The sequence below is a fragment of the Adiantum capillus-veneris genome, chromosome 9 (genome assembly GCF_014529385.1).
Source record: "Adiantum capillus-veneris isolate H3 chromosome 9, ASM1452938v2, whole genome shotgun sequence".
NCBI lineage: Eukaryota > Viridiplantae > Streptophyta > Polypodiopsida > Polypodiales > Pteridaceae > Adiantum > Adiantum capillus-veneris.
In genome coordinates, this window is record NC_140939.1 from 138,136,753 (window position 1) to 138,161,408 (window position 24,656).

The window sequence follows — 24,656 nt, forward strand, 5'->3', positions numbered from 1 at the left end:
ATCTCTCCCATTTCCTTGGAAAATTTCATCATTCCAAAAGAGGCATTGTCATCGATCTGTACTCATCTTTGGCAGCACATCAAGTCCACACCATCTGCATGTTCTTAGCAATCGGTGGTCATTAATCCGGAGCCAAAGAGTTCCAATCGGCAGTTCGCAGGCATCGTGAGCCTACATTCGCAGCCACATCAATTGCGGAGACGAGGATCTAGAGCTTCCATCATACGGCAATATAGTTGAAGCCCCACGAGGAGCCTCTATCTTTGAGGAGTTATTTGGCGGTTTCATGAGACATCATCTAGAGGACTTGCCATGGTTTGTGGGCATTCCAAAGGACATGTCCATCTTCATCTCCCATTCAGCGTTGCTCTCACCAATCTTCCCACATAGGGGCAGCATATGCAGCCGGTAACCTTCATGGACATCGACATTTGCATATCCAGCCATTCGCGCTACGCGCATCCATCTGGTTTGCAGTTTGGTTTGCACCATGCGAGTTGGGGTAGCAAATGCTTGCCGCTGGCCAACAAGGAAATCATTGATCTCGGAGGCAGTCCATTGTTTGCGAGTAGATGTATCATCACCAACCCTGTCTTCTAGACAGTTCCACATCACCAGAGACCATCTTATGGCATGCATTGAGTTTGGTACGAGTACCTCACCTTAAGCAGGAGGGATGTCAAGTGCACGTCTGTGTGTGTCACGTGGATATGCTTCATAGACTTCCAAAGCCAATTTCGCACTATCTCTAGATAGGAGTATCTAGAATTCTAGGAGGATTAGTACCGGCAATTTTATGGGCCTGCTTGCAAGACCTGCACATCCGAACGAGTCCATTAGATTAGGTTTTCCAATTTTGGAACCCTCTTGCATAAATGGTTTGTCCAAACCTTTTGACAAATGTTATTACACTTCAGTGGGCATCTGACATGACGAGCATGTAGGTCTAAGCTAAAGGAACGTGTCACTCCAATCGGTTCGTCAAAATGGATCACAGAATAGTGAGTTATTGTTAGAAAGCTCCCACGTGCGCACTTTGCACCTTTTTCCCAACCCGGCTTAAAAAGTCCTATAAAGGGACCATTGCCCAGCATTTCTCATAAGTTTTGCAAGCCCTAGAATTTAGCCCAACGTTTTTGCATTGCATTTACAAGCTTGGCGTTTTGTTCCCAGATCCCAGATTTCAGCAGATCAACCCAGCGTTTTCCAATTTCAGACCTTTCCCTCATCGGAAACCGCCCGGATCTGCTAACGCTGGCCTCTCAGTTGCAACCCAGTACTTTGGCAGCCCATAGAGCCTCTTCTTGGCCATTCCCTCGCCACATGAGTGCTCAAATTGTTGTCTATCATCGGCTCCATCATCATCTGCATTTTCAGCCCTGCTTTACGCGACGGATCGGTTGCGTTTTTGCAGCCAGCTTTCAACCCTTGTTTCCTCTGACATCAGGAGCACAAATCAGCCCTAGATCTACCCCTTGGTGGCCCCATCAGCAACCCCTCATCGAGATGGATCCAAAGGTGCATCAAATCAGCCCGGAGGTGCTTCATTACCACGGCGACATCCCCCATTTAAGTCAGTAGAGTTTGCATTGAGGTATTGAATGTGTGTACATTCCATGTACACAACCAAAAGAAAATACCACATCCCTCTCTCTCTCTCTCTCTCTCTCTCTCTCTCTCTCTCTCTCTCCACACATCTCTACCTCTCTCATTCCCTCTCTAAAAGGAACCACCATTCGTGCTAAGTAGCACACACCAAAGCAAGGAAAGAAGTAAGAATTTGTGGAAGTGTAAAGTCTAGATCTGGTCACCATTTCAATGTCGCTGCACCTGATAGCTGCACATTACAGAGGGGCTTTCCTTGCCAAATCCACAATCTCCAAAGTGGTGCCTCTTCAGTAGTGAAAAAAGGGTCAACACAAGATCTCCTCTTGAAAGAGCCTACCACTCTAACATGCTGCCAATTAGCACTCAATTGTTGATAAGGTGGTAGCCTAAAACTCCAGTATGATGTGACGCTCATGATGGCCAGTCTCGGCAATGCTAAATACTAGTCTCCTAGTGTGCAGCAATTGGGACTCTCAAGTGAGGATCGAAAAACACCCACCACCCTGATGAGAAATTAAAATAGTATGTCCCCAATGCAACCATGCCAATCAGCTGGAATAGCCTCATCAATCTCTCTCATACGAGCAACCACTCTGCGGATCCCGCAGGTAGCACCAATAACATGTGCACCAACCAAGGAAGCATCTCACCAACAGCGTAAAGAGCTTGCCGCCTTGGCAACCCATCTAGCCCATTCAATGTGGGTCCTCTCGCCTAGTTGACGCCCTTCTGAATCCCTCGTATATGCATTCCATACAAGTGGATGTACCTCCTCTACACAAAAAGGCGGGTGTCAAATCAAAGCAAGAGGTTATTTCTTCCAAATCCGCAGTAAGCAGCACATAAATGGTGACAAATGAGACATATCTGAAGGTGCATCTATGAAGATGAATCTGATGGTCGAGCGCCCGGCACCAGCAATATCCATAGATCCAAAACGAGGAGAGGTATGTGACAAAGCATGGCGCAAAAACAGTTTCCAAGGCTCAACCCCAAGAAACAACCCGCATACTATGAGCTTTGGCAAGAAATGACTCTCTTTGCATCTTTGGATCAAAAAGCCTCCCTCCTCTCTAGGCAAAATAACTACGTCCCAATGGACTCGTGGTCGTGTGTCAGTAGATCCATCTAGGCCCCCCCCCCCCCCCCACAAAAAGTTGGCACAAGGTGCTTCAATCGTGCCATGATGCCAGAGTGAAGAGTAATGCAAGACGTGGTGAACCAAGATTTCACAAGGAGAATCTGGTTCACCACAAGCACTCTGTCAACAAGTAACAAATGCAAGGAAGACCAATGGCAAAGTATCTTCTTAATAGATCGTAAAAAAGACGCAAACTGTTACTCAACTGGCACATCAATGCCAATGTGGAAACCCAAATATCTACAAATTTGTCCTCTAGGTAGCCAAGTGAAATAATTATGCGCACCACACTAATGATGTCACGTGACACATCCAACCCTATGTGTCCGTGGACAAGCTACAGCATGACCAGGGTTCAGTTCAGTCAAGTCAGTTTAGAATAGGAAGTGATCTGGCACTTTTGAGAGTGTTCTCAGACCGTGCATGACCACACACTTAGAGTAGATGCATATCCTCTGGTTGCACACAACATAATCATCAGATTACGATCAGAACCCATCAGTAGCATTTTTACAGTGCATAGACCTATTTTCCCCATTTTTGACATTTTTCACTTATTATTTTTGAGTGACTTTTGTTGGGAACTGGGTAGGGAAATTTGCATAAGATAATATATAAGGATCCCAAGAGCTAGCACTTTCTGGCAGAAGAGGCAGCAGGGGCACTTTGCTCAACAGGCAACTTCTCAGCAGGACCACCACAGAGGCCTAGCGTTTTTGCAAGAGACAACAGAACCTAGCGTTTCTGGATTCAAGACCAGCCCTGGCGTTTTGCACAACAGAACAGCCCCGGCGATCACAGTAGACAGCAGATCCCCTAGCGTTAGCAGATTCCATAGCAGGAAGACAATTCAGCCCTAGCGTTTTTTAATTGCAGCTCAATCCTTAGCGTTTTGCAGTTCCATCGCGACATGATCAACAAGTAGACCAGTATTTTCAGTTTTCAGCCTTTAGACACAGTAGAACAAGTCCCAAACCTCGCAAATCTCACCTTCCCGCAGCAGATCCTCGCCGCACGGTCAGATCCAGCGTAGTTTACAGTCTCAGCCCGGAAAACGCAGATTTCAGCATCTGCGTTTTCAGCCCGTCGTCGTCGCATCGTCGTCATCGCCGTCATCACCGACATAGAGTCAGAATTCAGCAGATAAAGATTTGCAAATTTCAGCCCTTAGCATTTTCAGATTTCAGCCCGTCTCGTTGCCGTCCTCATCGTCGTCGACATCTTCGGCAAGTCCAAGCATTGTAGAGATTTGTGCAATCATAAGTAGACCACTCTCGCCCTAGAGAGTGGGGCCCTTGGAGGAGGGTTTGACAACTTTTTGGTGTCGTATTCTTCTCTCTCTATCTCTCAGTCTCAGCACCTTCATTCACAGTGTTCACCACTTTGTTTGTGTCCATTGCACTCTCTCACTAAAGGAACCGAAGGCTCTCCCTTTCGTAAGTAAAAGGAAACCTTGAACACAGTTCGGAGCACTCATCTTGAGCAAAGTTCAACATTCACTTCCGCTGCACCTTACATTGGTATCAGAGCTTTGGCAGTGTTCTGTATCACTCAAGGAAAGAACCACAAGAATTTTTCTTTTTTGCTTGTTGCGGTCGCACGTAACCCAAATTCTCTTGGGCGTGTCGCTTCCTAATCGTGTTTTTGAAGAGTGACAGGAAACCCAAGAAAGACGGGCTTGTCCAACCTCCCCTTGTGCCTCTTTTCACTCATTGAGAGCAGACCGTGCACTTAGCGGCCGGCCAATCGACGGGAGGTGGGAAAAAGCAACCTTGGTGTGAGCGCAAGGCCGCCAAGGGATGCGCCCGCGGAAAAGAGCAGAACTCGGGTGAAGAGAAGATCCTTCTCTAGCACAAATTGCAAGCTAAAGAAGAACCTCAAGAACTCAAGAACCCAAGAACCCAAGACCCACAAGAACACAAGTTCCTCGTGAACTTAAGAACCCAAGACTTCAAGTGTATGGTCATCACCCTAAGCGGAATGGATACTTCGCATGGAGGTGGTGAGCATGGGAGTGGCGAAGAAGAGTTTTCCCCACCAGGAGGTTTTCCCGCCTCCTCCTTCCCCATCTACGCCACGGATTGTACCAAATCCTATGGAGGCTTTGGTCAAGTCGATGATGTACATGATGGCACAACAAGAAGCGAATCGCGTTGCCTTGGAGCGTGAGCGCGAAGACGCGAAGAAAGACGAGTGGCCTTGGATGCCGATCGTGAGGCACAGAGAGAATTACGCATGCAAGAGTTTGTACGACATGTTCTCACCTCGAAGTCCGAGCCAGCCAAAGATGTTGGTAGTTCATCAAGTGGCGCAAGCCAAGATTCGGACTCCAACAACCCAGTCACAGAGAAGTTGACTTTCAGTAAGTATGATGATAAGATGGATGCTACTGTTATTGATTCTTGGTTGCATCAATTTAATGCTTATTTTGCGACAACTAAGAAGACAAGCAATAGCAAGGTTTTGACGGCAGCCATGTACCTTGCCGGTGATGCCATTAATTGGTACCACGCATGGCAAGAGGCACAGTTGGCCGCGCACCTAGAGGAAGCCGAGGATGGCGCGCCCCTATCCTGTTGAGATGTCGAGCTCTACATCTTGAGCTGGCATCCACTACAGGTCTTGGCCGCTTACGACATTTACTCACTGGCGCGTTAGGTGACCGACACGGAGGATCTCTGCCAGTGATTCTACAGTTGGACTACACTTATAGTGCCAGCCTAGTACGCTTCTAGCGAGTTCACACTTAGTGACCGCATGTACATATGTGCTACTTTTCAGTTTTAGCACTTAGTTATTTTGTACTCTCTTTTCTGTGAAGAAGAAGAAGAAGCTTTCCATCTCTGTGTGCTTTGTGCTTGTCTTGTGTAGCTCTCTTGCATCCTCATTCTTTACATGGTATCAGAGCCTGGTGCACGCAAGAGAGGCTAAGACAGCAAGAGCATCACAATACCTTCGTTCGCAATCCACGACCAGATGCAAGTTTTTCGTACAAGTTTCTGAACAGGTCTCCAAAGTGCAGTACACAGAGATTTACTGTACAAGTACAGTGGTTGTATGTACGCTTGATTATGGACACTCGTTGAGTGTAGAAAGCGTTACAGGTACCACAATAGCAGGTTCAGCAGATTTGCAGGTTTTTGCAGATTGCAGCTATTTTGTCTTAGTGCTTCAAGATGTCTAACGGTTTCAGTCAGATTGTCACTGAGAAGCTTGAGAAAAATAACTACCCTGCATGGAAGTTCAGAATAACAAATTTCCTAAAAGGAAAAGGTTATTGGGACTATGTAGAAGGAGACAATGAAAAGGAACCAGAGATTCCCGAGGCAAATGCTACAGCAGAACAAAGGAAAGCTTTGAGGGACTGGCAACAAGGCCAAAGCAAAGTGATGTATTGGCTTTCTATGAGCATCACAGATGGCATGATGGGCTATCTACAGGATGCTGAAACCCCCGCCATTGCATGGAAAAACTTAGGCAGAGTGTTCGAGGTGAACACCAAGGCCAGGAAGCTTCAACTAAAGTCGGAGCTAAATCAGGTTAAGAGGAACAACCTCTCAATCAATGATTATGCCTTGAAGATCAAGAGTATCATTGAGGCTCTTGGATCTATTAAAGTCTCAGTGGAAGACGATGACATTGTCCGTGCATGCTTGGATGGTCTAGGAGATGAGTATGTACATTTCAGGTCTTCCATGAATACAAGAGACGACATCCCCGTGTTCCAAGATTTGATTTCTATGCTTATTCTTGAGGAGAAGAACCTTGACACATCTTCTTCTCATGGCAGAAATAATTCTGAACAGGCCTTCTATTCTAACTCCAACAGAGGTAGAGGTAGAGGTCGTAGAGGTAGAGGTCGTGGTCGAGGCCCAAGGGGTTGCAGGGGCCAATTACAAGAAGGTCAATCAAATCAAAACAATACAGGTGGCAGGGGAAACCAGTCTCAAGGCAGGGGAGTCAAAGAGGTCGTGGTGCAGGATCAAGCAGGCAACAACATACTGCAAATAACAGAGAATGTTGGACTTGTGGTGAAAGAGGTCACATGTCACGTGACTGTCCAAAGGGAAAAGCAAGTGGAAAGAGAGAACAGGGCAACTATGCATCTACTAGCAGAGATGCAGATGACAGCAAAAACGAGCGCATGTTTGTTATGCAGCATGTAATGAATACAATGACTGCAGAGAATTCCACCCAAGATGATGTTTGGTATGTGGATTCAGGTGCCTCTAATCACATGACGTCTCGTGGAAAGTGGTTTAGAGATATGCGTAAACCAGATGTGTCAGGCTATGTGCAGACAGGAGATGACACAGCTCACCCCATTGCTCATGTAGGGGACATACCTCTAAATACGAAAAGTGGGAAATCAAAGTACTTAGCAGATGTACTTCATGTCCCAAACATTACAAAGAATCTTGTTTCTGTTGGACAAATGGTTGAGCAGGGTTTGCAAGTTCGCTTCAATCCGAATGGCTGTTATGTAGAAGATTTCCAGAATGGCTGTAAGCTGATCACAGAGGGCAAATGTGTGGGCAGAATGTTTACGTTGAATGTAGACATGCCTGAGGTAAAAGCTGCATTATTTGCACAGAGCACAGGTGTTGTGGCTGATGTTGACATTTGGCACAAACGCATTGGCCATGTCAATGAGCAGAGATTGCGCAGCATGCAATTAAAACAAATTGTAAAAGGTTTGCCCAAATTCAAGGTGGATGGTATGCATAAAGTGTGTGCAGCATGCCAGTTTGGAAAACAGTCAAAGGGCTCATTTCCACATGAGCGCAATGTATGTAAAAAGCCACTTGAGGTGGTGCACACAGATGTTTGGGGTCCAACCGATACTGCAAGTATACATGGTTGCAGGTATTATGTCTCTTTCATTGATGACCATACAAGGAAAGTATAGGTCTACTTCATGCGTAACAAAAGTGAAGTGTTTGGTCACTTTCAAGACTTCAAAGTCATGATTGAGAAGGAGACAGATATGCAAATCAAGACATTGAGGTCAGATGGAGGGGGAGAGTACTTCTCCAATGATTTTTCAGATTTTCTGTGAAAGCATGGTATACGCAGGCAGTTTACATGCAGATATACTCCACAGCAGAATGGGGTCGCAGAAAAGAAAAATAGGCACATTGCAGAAGTTGCACGTGCATTGATGAATGAGAAGAACATGCCTCATCATTTCTGAGCTGAAGCTGTAAATACAGCTGTGTACATTATGAACAGGACACCTACAGCTGCGGTGCATGATGTAACACCTGAGGAAAATTTTACAGGTACAAAGCCTGATTTGGCACACTTGAAAGTGTTTGGCTGCATAGCTTACGTGCATGTACCAGATGAGTTGCGTAGGAAATTGGATCCTAAAGCAGAGAAATGTATTCTTGTGGAATATTCCCTTGAACAAAAGGGGTACAGGTGCTACAATCCTACTACACGAGAATTACGAGTGAGCAGAGATGTAATCTTTGATGAGATGAGCAGCTGGTACAGTAATGCACATGGCACTATTGGGGCTGATGTAAAAGATGATGTGGTTGTACAAAATGTGAGGCCACAGTCACAGGTTTTGAGTGGACCACAAGAGTCCTCTTCTCGTGGCTCTGTTGAGAAGCCATGGAACGGTAGACTACGTACGCAGGTTACTCCACCAGCAGGTACAGGGAATGTATCACGAAAAGGAAAGGAAAAGGTTGATGAACCTCCCTTTATGGCTGATGCATCATCACGTTTTTCACATGTAGACATGGATTTAGATGGTTCTGAACAAAGTCTTGATGAGGAATTTGGAATTCCGGCTGTCAGGACACCTGGTGTAAGGAAAGTACAAGAAGATGTTAGAGGGCAAAGGAGTGACCCAGGACCGCGCAGATCTAACAGAGTCAGAAATCCAGTTCAAAAATTGACTTATGATGGGTATCTAGCGCATCACCAAGCTTACATGGCTAAGGTGATACAGGATGTGGAGCCCACATGTTTTGAGGATGCAGTTGGAAATGTGCATTGGGATGATGCAATGAATGAAGAGATGGCTGTATTGGAAGCAAACGACACATGGGAGTTAGTGCCATTGCCAAGCGGCAAGAAAGCTATTGGCTGTAAATGGGTGTATAAAACCAAGCATAAGGCTGATGGTAACATTGAGCATCACAAGGCAAGGCTGGTCGCAAAGGGTTATGCACAGACGTATGGCATAGACTATGAGGAGACCTTTGCTCCAGTGGCAAAGATGACGACTGTGAGAGCTGTCATAGTAGTGGCTGCATCTAGAGAATGGATTATGTATCAAATGGATGTAAAGAATGCCTTCTTGAATGGTGAGTTGCAAGAGGAAGTGTATATGGATCATCCACCTGGTTATATCGATCCAGGTTACCCAGATTATGTATGCAGGCTTCTCAAAGCTTTGTATGGTTTGAAGCAGGGCTCTAGAGCATGGTATGACAGGATTGCCAAGTATCTTGTCAGTATTGGTTTTAGGAGAGCTCATGCTGATCATTCACTCTATGTACGTGAGAGTGATGTGGGGATTGTGGTCATTACCATATATGTAGATGACCTTATTATTGTGGGTGACAATGCTATGGAGATTGACCATGTGAAGGGTCTTCTCAAACAGGAGTTTGAAATGAAAGATTTGGGCGAGTTGCGCTACTTTCTTGGCATTGAGGTGATCAGGACTCCAAAGGGTGTATGGCTGTCACAGAGACAGTATGCTTTGGACATGTTGTCAAAGTATGGTATGGCTGATTGTAAGCCAATTTCTACTCCCTTGGATGTGAATGCAAAGCTAAGTGCAGAGAAAGGTGATGTTGTTGAGGATGTCAATATGTACAGGAAGATTGTAGGTAGTCTAATCTACTTGACTATCACGAGGCCAGACTTGAGCTACACAGTAGGCTTGGAGAGTCAGTTCATGCAGCTTCCGAGGAAGCCACATTTGGATGGAGTACGACGCACACTTCGGTATGTGCAAGGGACTCTTGACTACGCATTGTTCTATGCAACAGATGCGCCATTAGCATTGTATGGGTATACAGATGCAGATTGGGCAGGTAGCATTGTTGATAGGAGATCTACGAGTGGCTTCATGTTCTCTTTTGGGAGTGTTGCTGTTACTTGGAGCAGCAAAAAGCAGCCTACGGTTGCTTTATCGAGCACAGAGGCCGAGTACAGAGGTGCAGCAGTTGCGGCGTGTGAGGTAGCTTGGCTACGCACATTACTTGAGGACTTGGGAGTGCAGGTGGACCAGTAGATTGTCATCCATTGTGACAACCTCAACAGCATGCAGTTGGCTAGGAACCCAGTGTTCCATGCCAGGACCAAGCACATAGAGGTCCATTACCACTACGTTCGAGAGCGAGTGTTGGCGGGCGACATCGACTTGGTCTACGTCAGCACAGAGGAGCAGATAGCGGATATCTTTACCAACGCCCTCGGAGCTGAGAAGCTTCGACGTTTCCGGACTATGCTTTGACTCTGCGACATGTAGAACTCGAGGGGGAGTGTTGAGATGTCGAGATCTACATCTTGAGTTGGCATCCACTACAGGTCTTGGCCGCTTACGACATTTACTCACTGGCGCGTTAGGTGACCGACACGGAGGATCTCTGCCAGTGATTCTACAGCTGGACTACACTTATAGTGCCAGCCTAGTACGCTTCTAGCGAGTTCACACTTAGTGACCGCATGTACATATGTGCTACTTTTCAGTTTTAGCATTTAGTTATTTTGTACTCTCTTTTCTGTGAAGAAGAAGAAGAAGCTTTCCATCTCTGTGTGCTTTGTGCTTGTCTTGTGTAGCTCTCTTGCATCCTCATTCTTTACATATCCTTCAATTGGGCCGACTTCGAAGACAAGATCAAGGCGCGGTTTATGCCCCCACAGTACCTAGCACAGTTGAAGGAGGATTGGCGCTGTCTCAAGCAAAATGGTATGCCAGTTATGTCTTTCTCTAATTTTGCAACTCCGCACTCAATTACGCAAATCGGATGCGGAGTGCAAGGAGGCATTCCTTTATGGATTGGACGAGTATATCAAGTATGATGTCGAGGTGCTCAATTTAATCGATCTCAACAAGGCAATAGCGATTGCTCTCGCACAGGAGATGAAGCACAACAAGGGAAAGCCTAAGGAAAACAAGACTTCGACAAGTACCTCTCAGAACGGTAAGAACGATAAGACTGGTAAGAACGGTAACTCTTCTAACCAATCTTCCAATAGTCTCTCAGAAAAGAACTCTCAAAGTGAACCTAAGGGTAAGGCTAACACAATTGCTAAACCTAAGCTCACTCCAGATGAAAAGGTAGAACAAGGAATTTTAGGAGGATACATCACGTCGGAAGAGCAAAGCACTTATTCTAAGGAAGGTCGTTGTTTCCATTGTCACATTGAGGGTCACATAAAAAGAACACGTCCTAAGCTTGACTCTAATGAATCTAAAGAATCCACAGAACCCACTTCCTTTGTCAATGCAATAAATGACAACACGAGCGTGCCCTAAGTTTCTCATGGCCCTCCCATTGATGAGTCTCTCATTAAATGTTATGGTCATATGACGGGGCAACGGTTTTGTCATATTGTTTGACCCAGGCAGTATGCATGATTTGATTAGTGACTCTCTTGTCGAAAGAGCTCGCTTGGAGGTTCGCAAGACATCTCCTTTCGAGGTGTCTGGTTCTTCTCCGGAATGGACTCTCTCATCACGCAAGAGTGCCTTGATGTTTTGTTCACTGTGCAACAAGTCTCCTTCCACAGAAAATTTGTAGTCTCTCCTCTTTGAGGATGTGATATGCTTTTGGGCATTCGATGGTTTCGTAAGCATAACCCTCTCATTGATTGGGCGGAAAATACGTTCATCTTCGATACCAAAAGTGACTCTCCCCTTGTCATTCGTGGAGAGCAAGTTGTACATTCTTCATCTCTCATTTCTAATGTGCAGGCGAGATTGCAAAGAATCCGGAAAAGGAGACTCTCTCAGTCTCTTCTTCTCCAGAGCATGACACGGATGCTTTGCATGATTATGATAAGCATGATGAATTGCATGATAATGATTTGGATGATAATGACAAGAAGATGTGATTTCTCACACGCATGATGATTTGCAGGAAGATGATGTGATTATTCACGAGCATGATGATGTGATTGTTCACAAGGTTAATGGTTTAGTTGATACTTTTTCTAGTGCAGCTAACCTCATTGCAGATTCGATTGATCACGAAGACCCGATCTTGGCTCTCGAGTCTAGCTCTCAAGAACCCTCACAGGAAGTATTATGTGTTCGAATGATTAGTCAGCACGCATTGTTCGAGTGTTTCATTCGTGATGCTTTCCTGTATTTTAGTCACCGTCCTTATGTGATCCCTTTTCCTAGTCATGACATATTGTACGATGAGCAGGATTAATTCATGAATGAGCACGGATGTATGCGAATCACTCATGAAAAGATGAAAAGTATTCATTCAAGGAAGTCACATTCCATGTCTCTTCCTTGGCATGACACAGTCGTAGAAAGAGCACGAGAAGAATTGAGCATCAAGCATCAGCATGTCCATTGTGATTTGCCACAATTAATTGATTTAGATCAGAAAGACGAGTTTGGATTCCATGTTTTGCATGTGTTTGATGAACGGTTTGGCCCTCCGTCTCTTCTTTCATCTACATTGCATGCCAATCTTTTAGGAAGATTAGATTTTTTTCATTCACTTTACATGGAATGGGTATGTTCATGTGTTTGTGTTGGAAGTGGTTTCAAGAATTTTCAGCCATGGAGATTCTTGAAGAAGGAAGAAGCACGACTTCAGATGAAGTTGAAGCATTGAAGGAGCCACAGAACACTTTGTGTCGCTTTCGCCGCGGCCGAAAGAAGCAAGCGTTGCAAACCTTTATGAAGTTCAAGTATCGCACGACCTCAGAGTAGTTTAAGCCCGGAAAACTGCTAAACGCAGATTTCAACATCTGCGTTTTCAGCCCGTCGTCGTCGCATCGGCGTCATCGCCATCGTCAACGACATAGAGTCAGAATTCAGTAGATAAAGATTTGCAGATTTCAGCCCTTAGCATTTTCAGATTTCAGCCCGTCTCGTCGCCGTCCTCATTGTCGTCGACATCGTCGAGAAGTCCAAGCATTGTAGAGATTTGAGCAATCATAAGTAGACCGCTCTCGCCCTAGAGAGTGGGGCCCTTGGAGGAGGGTTTGACAACTTTCTGGTGTCGTATTCTTCTCTCTCTATCTCTCAGTCTCAGCACCTTCATTCATAGTGTTCACCACTTTGTTTGTGTCCATTGCACTCTCTCACTAAAGGAACGGAAGGCTCTCCCTTCCGTAAGTAAAAGGAACGCTTGAACTGAAACCGGCCTGTTCAATCCAAAAAGGGCGGTAGACTTTACTTTAAATATTGATTTAGCTTTCACCCATTATTAGTCGTCTATTTTACCTGTACTTTCAAGACACAACAAAGGGGAGAGGGATACAGGCTGCTAGATTGCACCTGTTTGAGTAGACCGACACCAGATTGGCCCCTAACTTAGGCGCCCCTTTCGGTATTTCTTTATTGTTCAAAAGAGGGAATAAACGCTGTGGCTCCCTACAAGCTGCCCCGCACAAACTCGGCTGAATTTCCACTGTTCCGGCCTGATTTCGGCAGCATAATTGTACTAGGACACTTCACAGTCAATATTCCCACGCATTGACTAACTTTCCCGACGCATACGGGCACTTTGCAAAACCTGGCGAGAATCTGCAGCACGCTGAATTCTCTGTTTTCAGCCCTGAAAATGCGCCAGATCGCCTGTACAGCGGTCCCCTTGCGTCCCCGAACTTCCTGGGGGTATTAGGGTCTGTTTAGGGCCAAAACCCTAAACCTGCAAAAATACACAGCAGGCTGTAATTTACTGTTTCGGGCTCCGTTTCGCGTGCCGGTCGCATCCGTAGCAAGTCCTCGAGCTCCCGCACCTGTAGGGCTACTTGCCCTTTGAATCGGACAAGATTTCTGGCGTGAAACCTCTCCGAATTCACCTATACCTGCGGGGGATTAGCCACTAGCTAATCCAGTCCTTGTGCAAGAGGCTCTTGCCTCGGCAATCGCACATGAACCCACACAACTGTACATTGGTCAAATGAAAAGCCCACTAGTGGGGCATAACATACTGCCAAAGGGGAGAGAGAGGGCAGTGCGTAGCGTGCAGGGCATCACTCCTGGCACTGCACTGTGCATAAGAGGGAAAGCAAGCACTCCATAGCTCTTAACCTGTGACAGAAACTGAAAATGAGCCTCTCCCTCCTTCAAATTCAGCGCCACTTCTTGTTGCATGAGGAAAGTGCACCAGAAGGTGCCACTTGGCACATTTACAAGCATTTTCCCGTTTCGGGGTTGCCGCCTAAAACTCTCCCAACCGGTTGCCCAGTTGACTTCACGGCAGAGTAAGAAAATGTTCCCTTTGTCATTCTGGAGGTAATGACGCCAACACATTTTCAGGTCCCAAAATAGCAGTTCCCTAAATTTTAGGAGATGCTGCCATTGTATCTTTCTAGGTCATCCGACCCTCTTTGTACACTGCAGCCACACCCAGAACTGAAATGTAGCCTCTGTAACAAAGGATTCCAGTTTGGCTAGTCAATGACCCCACTTTGGCTAACCATAGTCCTTGTCCAACCTTAGTGCTCTCTTGCCCTCAGGCCTAGACTCCCTCTGGACAATTCCACACTAGCTATGCAATGCAGGGCAGTTAGATTTCCCGAGGGGTGTTTCCAAAAAGTGAAAGTAAATAGATAATAAGAAAGAAATCAACAAAAAGGATAAATAGTAGTCACACGCTGGTGACATGAACACAGTTCGGAGCACTAATCTTGAGCAAAGCTCAACATTCACTTCCGTTGCACCTTACAACGATCCTCATCAAATCCTACAAGAAAACCATAAGACTTATGTCAGTTGATGAAAGTACCACTGGCCAAGCAAAAGGTAGCAAGAGCATCCGATAGACTGTCCATAGCACACAAAAAGCATAGTGTCATTTGCATACTCTTGATCCAACAAATCTAGCAAGCCATCCAAAGGCATAGCTAGACCTCCTAACTATGATGTCCTGCAGTGCAAGAAGAGAGACATGGCCTCAACAAAAAACAAAAAGAAGTAGGCTACTAGGGACATCCCTGTCGGACTCAACAAGACATAGAAATACGTTGTCCTAAGTGGCCTCTAATCGCGACAATGTTGGAAGCAATACGGTATAATGCACATACAATTGTGATCCACTGCAAGGGGAAACCCATAGTGCCCACCAAGAAACTCCAATCTACTCTATCAGCCAAATCGAGAAGCATGAAAGCTATTGATTGTTCTATCTGACGAGCCCACTCAACTTCCTCATAGAAGGTGAAGACGTTATCCAAAATACATCTATCCTACACAAAACCTGTCTGGGAAGCATGGGTGAGATCGGGCATAAAGGGTTTCAAGCGCATATTAATCATGCAAGCAAAGATCTTATACAGGGAAGACATGAGAGTGATCGGTCTCCAATGTCGGAGAGACAATGCATTTCCGCCTTTCGATATAAGAAAAGTCTCAAACACATAAGAGGCAAGCATCTCTTTGTGTCAAATATGTGTGGTAAGCCAGAAAGCATAACAAGGCTAAATAGTAAATACATCCCAAAACTACAAAAATCTATCAAGTCAACCCATCCTCTCCAGAATAAGATACACGATCTAGGCCAACCACTACTGTCATGCATCTCCTGCATAGAGAAGCGGATAAAGTGTGGCACATAGCCTCTGTAACCATAGGCTGACGATGAGAACAAAATATCATCAGTGAGCTGATCTGTATTAAACAAATGCTCAAAATAATATGAAGCTATGTCAAGGATCTCATCAAGAACCGTGTGCAACCTGTTTGCAGAATCCTAATAGAAGTACCCTTGGGACGCTCTCAAAAGTGTGCAAAGAAATCCTTATTCATCCTATCTACTTTGGTTACCCATGTCAATACCAAAGCAAGATAGGCGAATTTGGATTTCTCAATCTAAATGTGACTAAGAGTCTCTTTGGGGCCAACTTAGCGCTCTCCCAGAAACTCATCTCCTGGAAACTCTTCAAGCTGCCAATGTATGCAACCCGTCACGTTCCCTACAGAACAAGCCTCGGTGCCTCTCCGCAGTTGTCTGTCTGCAAGCCTAGGAAGAGACAAAGGTAGACGTGATTATCCCACCATGAGATGCTGCCCAGGTGCCAATGTAAAATCTATCTAGTCGCTCTAGCAAAAGACCTGACTCCCTCCTCAAACCCCACAAAAATTGCAAAGATTGTGGAGTGCGAGTGACAAATGGAATATGCCAAACATCTACACTAGAAACTGCAAAAAGAAATTTGTCCCAAGCATCTCTCTCACATGGTGCTACAAATGGTACAGAAGGAGGTTGAACGGCTCTTCAATCCTCAAAGTTCTCTACACTGTTGAAATCACCTCCAACGACCCATGAATCCACAATACGTAATACATTCACAATCTGCTGCAAAACCTCGGCTCTCTGCTGAGTTGAAGTGGGGGCATAGATACACATCACACCAACCAGAGAGTCATCAATCTCTGGAGTGATCCACATCGCTCACCATGTACCAATGTACCATGGTACACAATGACACCAACAAGGTCCCACTGAAAAGCGTACACTACTACTAGAATATTGTTGGCCAACCACAGTTTTCCTAAATGTGTGAGAATCCCCAGGTAACAACTTGCCACATCTATATTTAACTGTCCATACATAACTTGTGCTCCCGCACAAGAAGTATATCCACATCTCGAATGTACACGAGAGGGAAAATCTCTGCGGAGCAAATTCTGTCATGGGCCATTGATGCTAGTGTGATGCAATCCTTTGACATTCCAAGTGTAAATCCATGTGACAAATAATGATGAACCTAAAACCTCATAGGTGAATGTGATTGTTGATTGTCAATGACTAGTGTTATTTGTGGTAGGGCATGGTTTGAGTAGTCAAATGCATTATACATGAAATTAGTGACTACTTAGTTGGTTTATTGTTCACTATTTGTTTTACAAGCGTAATCGAGGGTGATTACTCTTCTGGTACATCTCCACCCATGAATCGCAATGGATTTTGTGACAGAATCACACCCCTCTTGTGGAAACAAGATCCCCCTCCAAGCCTCCCCATTCCCTGTCCAGCTGTTGGGACGCATCCCACGCTACTATGGTGGATTATCAATATCAAAAGTACCTGTGTCTAAATGTTAAAAAGCCTCCAAATTGTATATTGAGTAATAGACCAACTTGTACATGGTAAAAACATCCACAAGCACAAGAAACACAAAACACTGCTCCACTGTAAGGAATTGAGGTCAAAAGGTCAAAAGCAAATAAAACAGGACCATACTAAATCAGCATGTAAAAATCCAGGGGTTTCAAAGCTTTGTGTGAAAGCTGCTTTTGAAGGGTTACCATCATCGAGTGAAACAAATGCCCTGAGGACGGTGTGGCAATACCTACTTCACAACATCATACCTTAACTTACCAATCAGTTAATGACAATGGTTCTTGATAGTTGTGAGTGATCAACCACAACTTAGGGTCACAAGGGCATGTTGAGCGATGGGCCTGGGGCCATGTGGAAATATAAGCAGTGTCAGTAGAGCCCATCAGGCATGAGCTACAAGTATGCCATTGCAAAGCCTAACCATTTAACAAACATTCAAACGAAAAGAATGAGAACATGATCAAAGAGGATCAAAACAGTTACGATAAATGCATTACCGCAAGGCTGATTGAATTGAGGAGGAGGAGGGAGTATTGCGGAAAAGGCAGGTCCAAATGACGGAAAGGAGGTGAGAGCGGAGGTGACAGCACCATGGAAAAGAAGCTGTGTTGAGAAGGTGGGCCATGTTGGCCTGCAGTGTTCTCCTTGTGGGTGGCATACAAACGAGTCTCTTCCTCCTTGCGTTTGTGCTTCATAGAGCTCTGTGATGGTAATGAGAACGCAGACCGGCCAGCATATGTCTTCTTTTGTTGCGCTTGTATGCCATGAGGTCGGCGAGTACAAGCTCTGTACGCTGGAGCCCTAATTCTTACCAAGCTGAGTTTGCAAGCCGCAATTGGCTTGATTAAGAAGACGAGATGGGAACGTGAAAGTGCTGACGCGACCTCCACTCGCAATGGCATGGCAGGTTTCACGCGCAGCACAGCGTCGTGAAGGCTGCAGTTGTAGTGTTATGCTTCCGTGTTATTGGATAAGCTTATCAATCAAATATTAATCATACTTCTTTGTTTTCGCTTTGGCCTCTTTTAGAGTGCTTAGTTAGCCGCATTTGTATTGAATTGAAGTGAGTCTGAGGGTAAGAGAAAACAAGAACCTAAAAGAGAAAAGCTTGTTTTGGGGGGGGGGGGGGGTGTGGGGGAAAGGGGTTTGTTTTTCACAAATCCTATTATCTTAAGTTGATGTTTACAACGCCATCATCTTCATGTACCAATATTGATATGTCTAAATATGTTAGTAGCTTTTAAATTATATTAATTCTTTGATTTAATCTTTCTCTATTGTGTGCATTCTCGTCATTTCTATAAGTGTGGTTGTGTCATTTGAAGATCCAATAAGAGTATATATATCCCTAAAGAACCAAGTGGAGAGAGAGAGAGAGATACCTTTCACCAAAGCAAGTTTTCTTGTTCCTCAATTAGTACCATCTCTAGTACATTACGATCATGATGCTCCAATTTTAAGCCGTGTACTCCGCAAAAGAACCATAAGAGGGCTTAGAATTTATATAAAGTTATGATGTGGATCATTTGAAATATATTCACTTTTAGATTTGTTCTCTTTTTATGTTTGGAACAAAAAAAAAACATGCAAGTTTCCTTGCATGGAAGAGTTTGCACAGTCTTCCCCAATTTTTATAATATGAGGGAACATTCCATTCCCACGGCAGCGTGCAATTTTCAGTGTGATCATTTCACTGTGTTCTCAATGATCAAGAGTAGAATGTGGTAGTTCTTAGTCACCGTACACTCAAAATATCTCGTGTATGTAAATGTACACGTATTGTGTGCAGGCTTCTTTATATATTGGTTACAATAAAACATAATAACATTAGGAAAGTTTGAAATTTTAGTAGGATACATTTCCTAACTTTGAACGTTTTTACTGTTAAAATCAAAATCAGAACAATTTGTGAGTATTTGCACCAAGCCAAGCACAATGCTATTTTGCAACAAAGCTTCGTCATTTTTCATAACGACTAAAATGTCAAGAGCAAAACTGTAACTCTGTATAAGAGCAAGATTGCAACAAGACTTGTGTGAGGTCAATAGTCTGTACCTTGGCTAGCCGTTTATGGGCATGTCTACCATAAACGCACTCCAAGATACTTCGTCTAGTGAAAATTCCTCACGTCACATCTTGTGATAGCTCATACAAGAGACGACAATTCACATAGAAAGTTCATCAAGAAACTTATGTTTACTTATGCTTTCATAAGGGCACCACATTTGGCATACATATCAAGCAAAGCATTGCCAAGCACAACCTATTTCTCATTCCCTTCACGTCTGGTACAAAGTTAAAACAACCTAGAGCCTCCTTCCCACAACCATGTTGGACATATCCTGCAATAAGTAGAGTTCCAAGTGATGACATCCTAGAGAGGATGCTCATCAGGACTTTTTGTGCATGCAATGGAAATAGAGCAATGCTTCCTTGCCGTAGCCATGTTGGGCATATCTTGCAATCATCACATTCAAACAGATGACAGTTCGGACAAAAAGGTCATCATAAAAATTATGTTCTTTTGTAAGGGCACTACACTTGGTATTCATATCACTTGACGTATTGCCAAGCACTACATCTTTCACGTAAGGCCACAAGCCTTCAAGGTGCAAGCATAGGTGAACATATTGTTACCGTATACATGTGGTAGTGATGTGTGTGAACACACTAGGACCGCTGGGGCATTTTTTCCCTCTTTAGGAGGTTTTTTCCCCCGTGCATTGTATATACACCCATCACTCTAGGGCTATCCATCTTTCCATTGTATACTAAGAAACACACTTTCTATTGTGTGCCTTGAGCATCCTTCGTCTTCTCCAAGCTGTGTGCGTTTCTCTGCAACCCTAATTCCAACAATTGGTATCAGAGCAGGTCACGTCCTCCCGGGCTTAGTCGCCAGCTGCTCCAGCACACGCCTGCTCACTTTCTCCGATTTCAGTGAGCTTTGGCAAGCGTTCGCAGGTCGACAAATATTTTGGGATAGCTCGTAGATTTTTTATTTGGGCTCATTTCCGCCTCCGTTTCCACTACAGGCAGTATTGCACAGGCTATTTCGTCATTTTGTGCAGAATTTTTGTCAGTGCCGATTTCTGCATAACAAGTGCCTTATAGTCTTCTACGGTTTGTGCTATATAGCACAGGTTGTTCCCGCTCCATTTCTCCTATTTTCGCATAGTTTTCACATCAGGTGCAGCATTTACCATGGCTGACAACAACAACACAGATGTGTTCAAGATATTTGCTGCTGAGGATAGGTTGGATAGGGACAACTACCCTATGTGGGCTTATATGATGCAACATATTCTTGTGTCAAAGGGTGTCTGGAACATTGTGCAGGGCATTGATGTACGTCCTGGTTCTGAGGATGTAGGCGATGTTGAGGATGTTGCAGGTCTTGCTGCAAGGATTGCAGCTATTAGAGTTGTTTTGCCTACGACAGAACAAGCTCGTTGGGATGTTAAGGATGCGCAGACTCATGCATTGATTGCGTTGTCTGTGAAGCGCACCATTGTTCCTCACATCCGTTCAGCAAAATCTGCAAAACAGGCTTGGGATATTCTAGCAGGTCTTTATGCGAGCCGCAATGAGGCTAAAATTGCTTTGCTGCGTAAAGAGCTGGAGTCGAAGATTATGCATGAGGAAGAAGATGATATGGACACTTTCCTTGCTAGTGTCAAGGATATCAATGAGCAACTTATTTCTGCAGGTGAAGTTATTTCAGACAGTTCCCTTTTGCAGACTGTTCTTGATGCCTTACCAGATTCTTACCAAACTTTTGCTAGTACTTGGAGACTTATGACCCAAGGAAATCCATAAGTTGTCAAGTTTGATGCATTATGCACATTGCTGTTGCAAGAGTCACTTTCCAGAAAAAACTGAAAAAGCGTGTAGTTGAACAGGCTTTTATTGCTTCTCAAAGAAAGGGTGGTAACAGCAATGCAACCACTTCTTATGGTTCTGCTGCGAGTGGCAAAAATTATGTTCCTAATGCTTTTGCTGGCAGCAATTCGTCTAGAAATTCTGGTGATAAGGGCAAAAAGAAGATGCGTTGCCATTATTGTAAAGCCAATGATCATTTGATCAAGTCGTGTCCTAAATTGAAGTCCAAAGAGGCTAAGAAGAAAGAGAGTGGTTCCACTGCAAATGTTGGTTCCACTACAAATGCAGCCATTGTTGAGTCTTCTGTGAAAGGAGACTGTGTTGCTGATGTTGATGCAGAATGGGCTTTTAGCGCAGAGTGCACTTACAATCCTGCTGTCCATGATGCATGCTTGTCAGTTGCTGCAGATTCACATGTGTGGTATTTCGACAGTGGTGCTACAAAGCACATTACCTCACATCGTGAATTGTTTACCTCTCTCGATCATGGGAATTCAATCACTTGTGCCAACAACGCCTCTTATCCAATTCAGGGAGTTGGAAAGATTGTGCTTACTGCTGCTAATGGCAGTTCCTTCACACTTGTTGATGCACTCTATGTACCTGGGATCAAGAAGAATCTCTTGTCTGTATCCGTACTTGCTAGACTTGGACTTGTAGTCAAATTTGTGGATGACAGATGTACAATTCATGATCTCAGTTTTGGTGATGAAATTGTTGCATCTAGGCTTTTGTGCCGTGGGCTGTATAAGCTCACTTTGTATGACAAGTGTGGACAAAATTTTGCAAATGCTGTTGCAGATTCAAGGGCTATTTCAGATGCAAAACTTTGCCATGCACGTTTTGGTCATCTGAATTTTGCCAGTTTGCTGCGTTTGCAGAAATCTGATATGGTTGCTTCTTTGCCGCCTCTTGAAGCACCTGTCAAACATGTTTGTGAAGGCTGTATTTTGGGTAAGATGCAGCGTTCTAAGTTTCCAAAGGATGGTTCAGTTCGGGCCACATGCAGGTTGCAGCTTGTGCATTGTGATGTTTGTGGGCCCATGCAAGCTCCGTCCTTGGGCAATTACCTGTACTTCGTGACTTTCATTGATGATTACTCCAGGCATGCATGGGTATTTCCGCTTAAAACGAAGTCTGAAGTTTTTATGTGCTTCAAACAATTTTTTGCTATGGCTGAAAATGTCTCGAAATGTACTATGGGCACCCTCCGTTTCGATCGAGGGGAGGAGTATATGTCTCATGAATTTAATGCATTTCTGGCTAGTCGTGGGATACAACACCAATGTACAGTGCCTTATGCTGAGAGGAAAAGCAGGTCACTGACGGAAATGGCACGATGCATGGTCAAAAGTCAAGCTTTGCCGCATTCTTTTTGGCTTGAGGCCATCATGTGTGCCACTTATGTACTTAACAAGTGTCCTACGAAAGCTTTGTAGTCTATTACTCCATATGAAGCATGGCATGATAGAAAGCCTTCTATTGAGCACATGCGTGTTTTTGGCTGTTTGGCATATGCTTTGGTGCCACAAGTGCAGCGCAGAAAATTGGATGATAAGGCTGTCAAATGTATTTTTGTTGGTTATAGTGCTGAAAGCAAAGGTTACATGTTGTATCATACGCAAACAAAACGTATTCTGGTTTCTCGAGATGTAGTGTTTGTGGAAGATTCTGTTCAGTCCTTGCTATCATGTACTAGAGACAGTAATGTAAGCTCACAGGACATTTATGACACTTTGTTGCCTCTTTTCAGTGGTGGAAATACGAATGTAATTTCCAATGAGGCAAATGTACAGCCTATGGGGGTTTCTGAAAATGTTATAGATCAGCCTATTACTGATGAAGATGTACATGATGTACTTCATGAGGAAAGGGCTGAAAATGAGCTGGCTAGAGGTATGCCAAAATGGCTGGTGCACACTTTGCGTGACACTAAATTGGATGCACCTTTGTCTAGTCGTACTCGTTCAGGCTCTCTCCATGCATCTTATGCATCAGATTGTTATGCGTTGGCTGTGTCTAGCTTACATGATGTTGAGGAGCCTCTGTCTTTTGATGAAGCACAGAATTCAGAAAATTGGATGGCTGCCATGCAATCAGAATATGATGCACTCATAGAAAATGACACATGGACTTTATGTGATTTGCCTCCTGGCAAAAAGGCCATTGGTACGAAGTGGGTTTACAAGTTGAAACGCAAGCCGGATGGTGAGATTGATCGCCATAAGGCTCGACTTGTTGCAAAGGGTTATGCACAGCAAAAACGCATAGATTATGAAGAGATTTTTGCTCCCACTTGTCGTATGACTACTGTGAGTTTTCTATGTGCATTGGCAGCTCATTTTGGTTGGGGTGTACATCAATCAGACATTGTTACTACTTTCTTGAATGGTGACATATTTGAGGAAGTTTATGTAACACAGCCTCGCAGTTTTGTCATAAAAGGACAAGAGGACAAAGTGTCTAGATGTAAGAAGGCTTTGTATGGATTGAAGCAATCTCCTCGTGCTTGGTATGAGAAAGCTGACACTCATTTGGTTAAACAAGGCTTTCGTAACAGTCCAACAGAAAGCACATTGTATGTAAAGCGTGAGGATGATGTATTTCTCATTGTGGTTCTTTACGTTGATGATTTGTTGATCACTGGACCAAATGAGAGACATATTGTTGAATTTAAGGCTGATTTGAATGCTACTTTCAAGATGAAAGATTTGGGGCTGTTTCATCATTACTTGGGTATACAGTTTAAGCAGTGTGATGGTGGTATTGCCTTGTGTCAGAAAAGTTACATAGAAACATTGCTATGTAAGTTTGGAGTTGAGGATTGCAAACCTATTGCCACTCCCATGGAAACAGGTTTGAAGTTGAGTCTACATCATGCTGGCGATCCTGCTGATGTCACTCTTTACCAAACTGCTATTGGCTGCCTCATTTATGTATGCAACACGAGGCCCGATATTCAATTTGCAGTCTTACAGGTCAGCAGATTTATGCATAGCCCAGGGTCTAAGCATTGGCAGGCTGTCAAGAGGATTATCCGCTACCTTAGTGGCACTTTACATCTTGGCTTGTTTTATCCCAAGGGGGGATCATTGCCTCCAGACTTATATGCTTTTTCAGACTCAGATTGGGCTGGTTGTTTTGACACGCGAGTGTCCACAAGTGGTTTTTGTTTCATGCTTGGCAGTTCATGTATATCATGGTTGCGCAAGAAGCAACCTACTGTGGCCACTTTGAGTTGTGAGGCTGAGTACAGGGCAGTCTTCACAGCTACGGTTGAGTGTGTATGGCTCAGACGCCTTATGGCTGATTTGGGTGTTGGACAGGACACTGCCAACACTATCTACACTGACAGTCAGAGCGCATTGGCAGTTGCGAGGAACCCAGTTTTTCATGCTCGCACAAAGCACATTGAGGTGCATTACCATTATGTCAGGGAGAGACTCTCAGCAGGAGAGATCATCTTGGCTTATGTGCCAACACAGGACAACCTTGCAGATCTTTTCACAAAGGCATTGTCTCGTGAGAAGCTTGAAGCTTTCCGCAAAGCTTTGGGCTTACTCCCCTTTGTGGACTGATCATGTCCTCAGGGCATGGCACTTCCCTTTACTCATGTGCCAGCTCTCGTTCACCGCATCACTCCAGTGGGGATTTGTTACCATATACATGTGGTAGTGATGTGTGTGAACACACTAGGACCGCCGGGGCATTTTTTCCCTCTTTAGGAGGTTTTTTCC

At 44.5% G+C, this 24,656-nt stretch overlaps 1 protein-coding gene across 2 annotated transcripts in view; it reads right to left on the minus strand.

The window, feature by feature from the left end:
* The window catches only part of LOC147451245 (uncharacterized), a 51,844-nt gene extending 33,836 nt beyond the window's left edge, over window positions 1-18,008 (minus strand). For both annotated transcript variants that reach the window (XM_086520216.1, XM_086520215.1), the window contains exon 1: window positions 17,535-18,008. In XM_086520216.1, coding sequence (XP_086376342.1) covers window positions 17,535-17,939 — 405 coding nt within the window. In that variant the 5' untranslated portion in view covers window positions 17,940-18,008. The remainder of the gene's footprint in view (window positions 1-17,534) is intronic.
* Window positions 18,009-24,656: the final 6,648 nt, after the last annotated feature.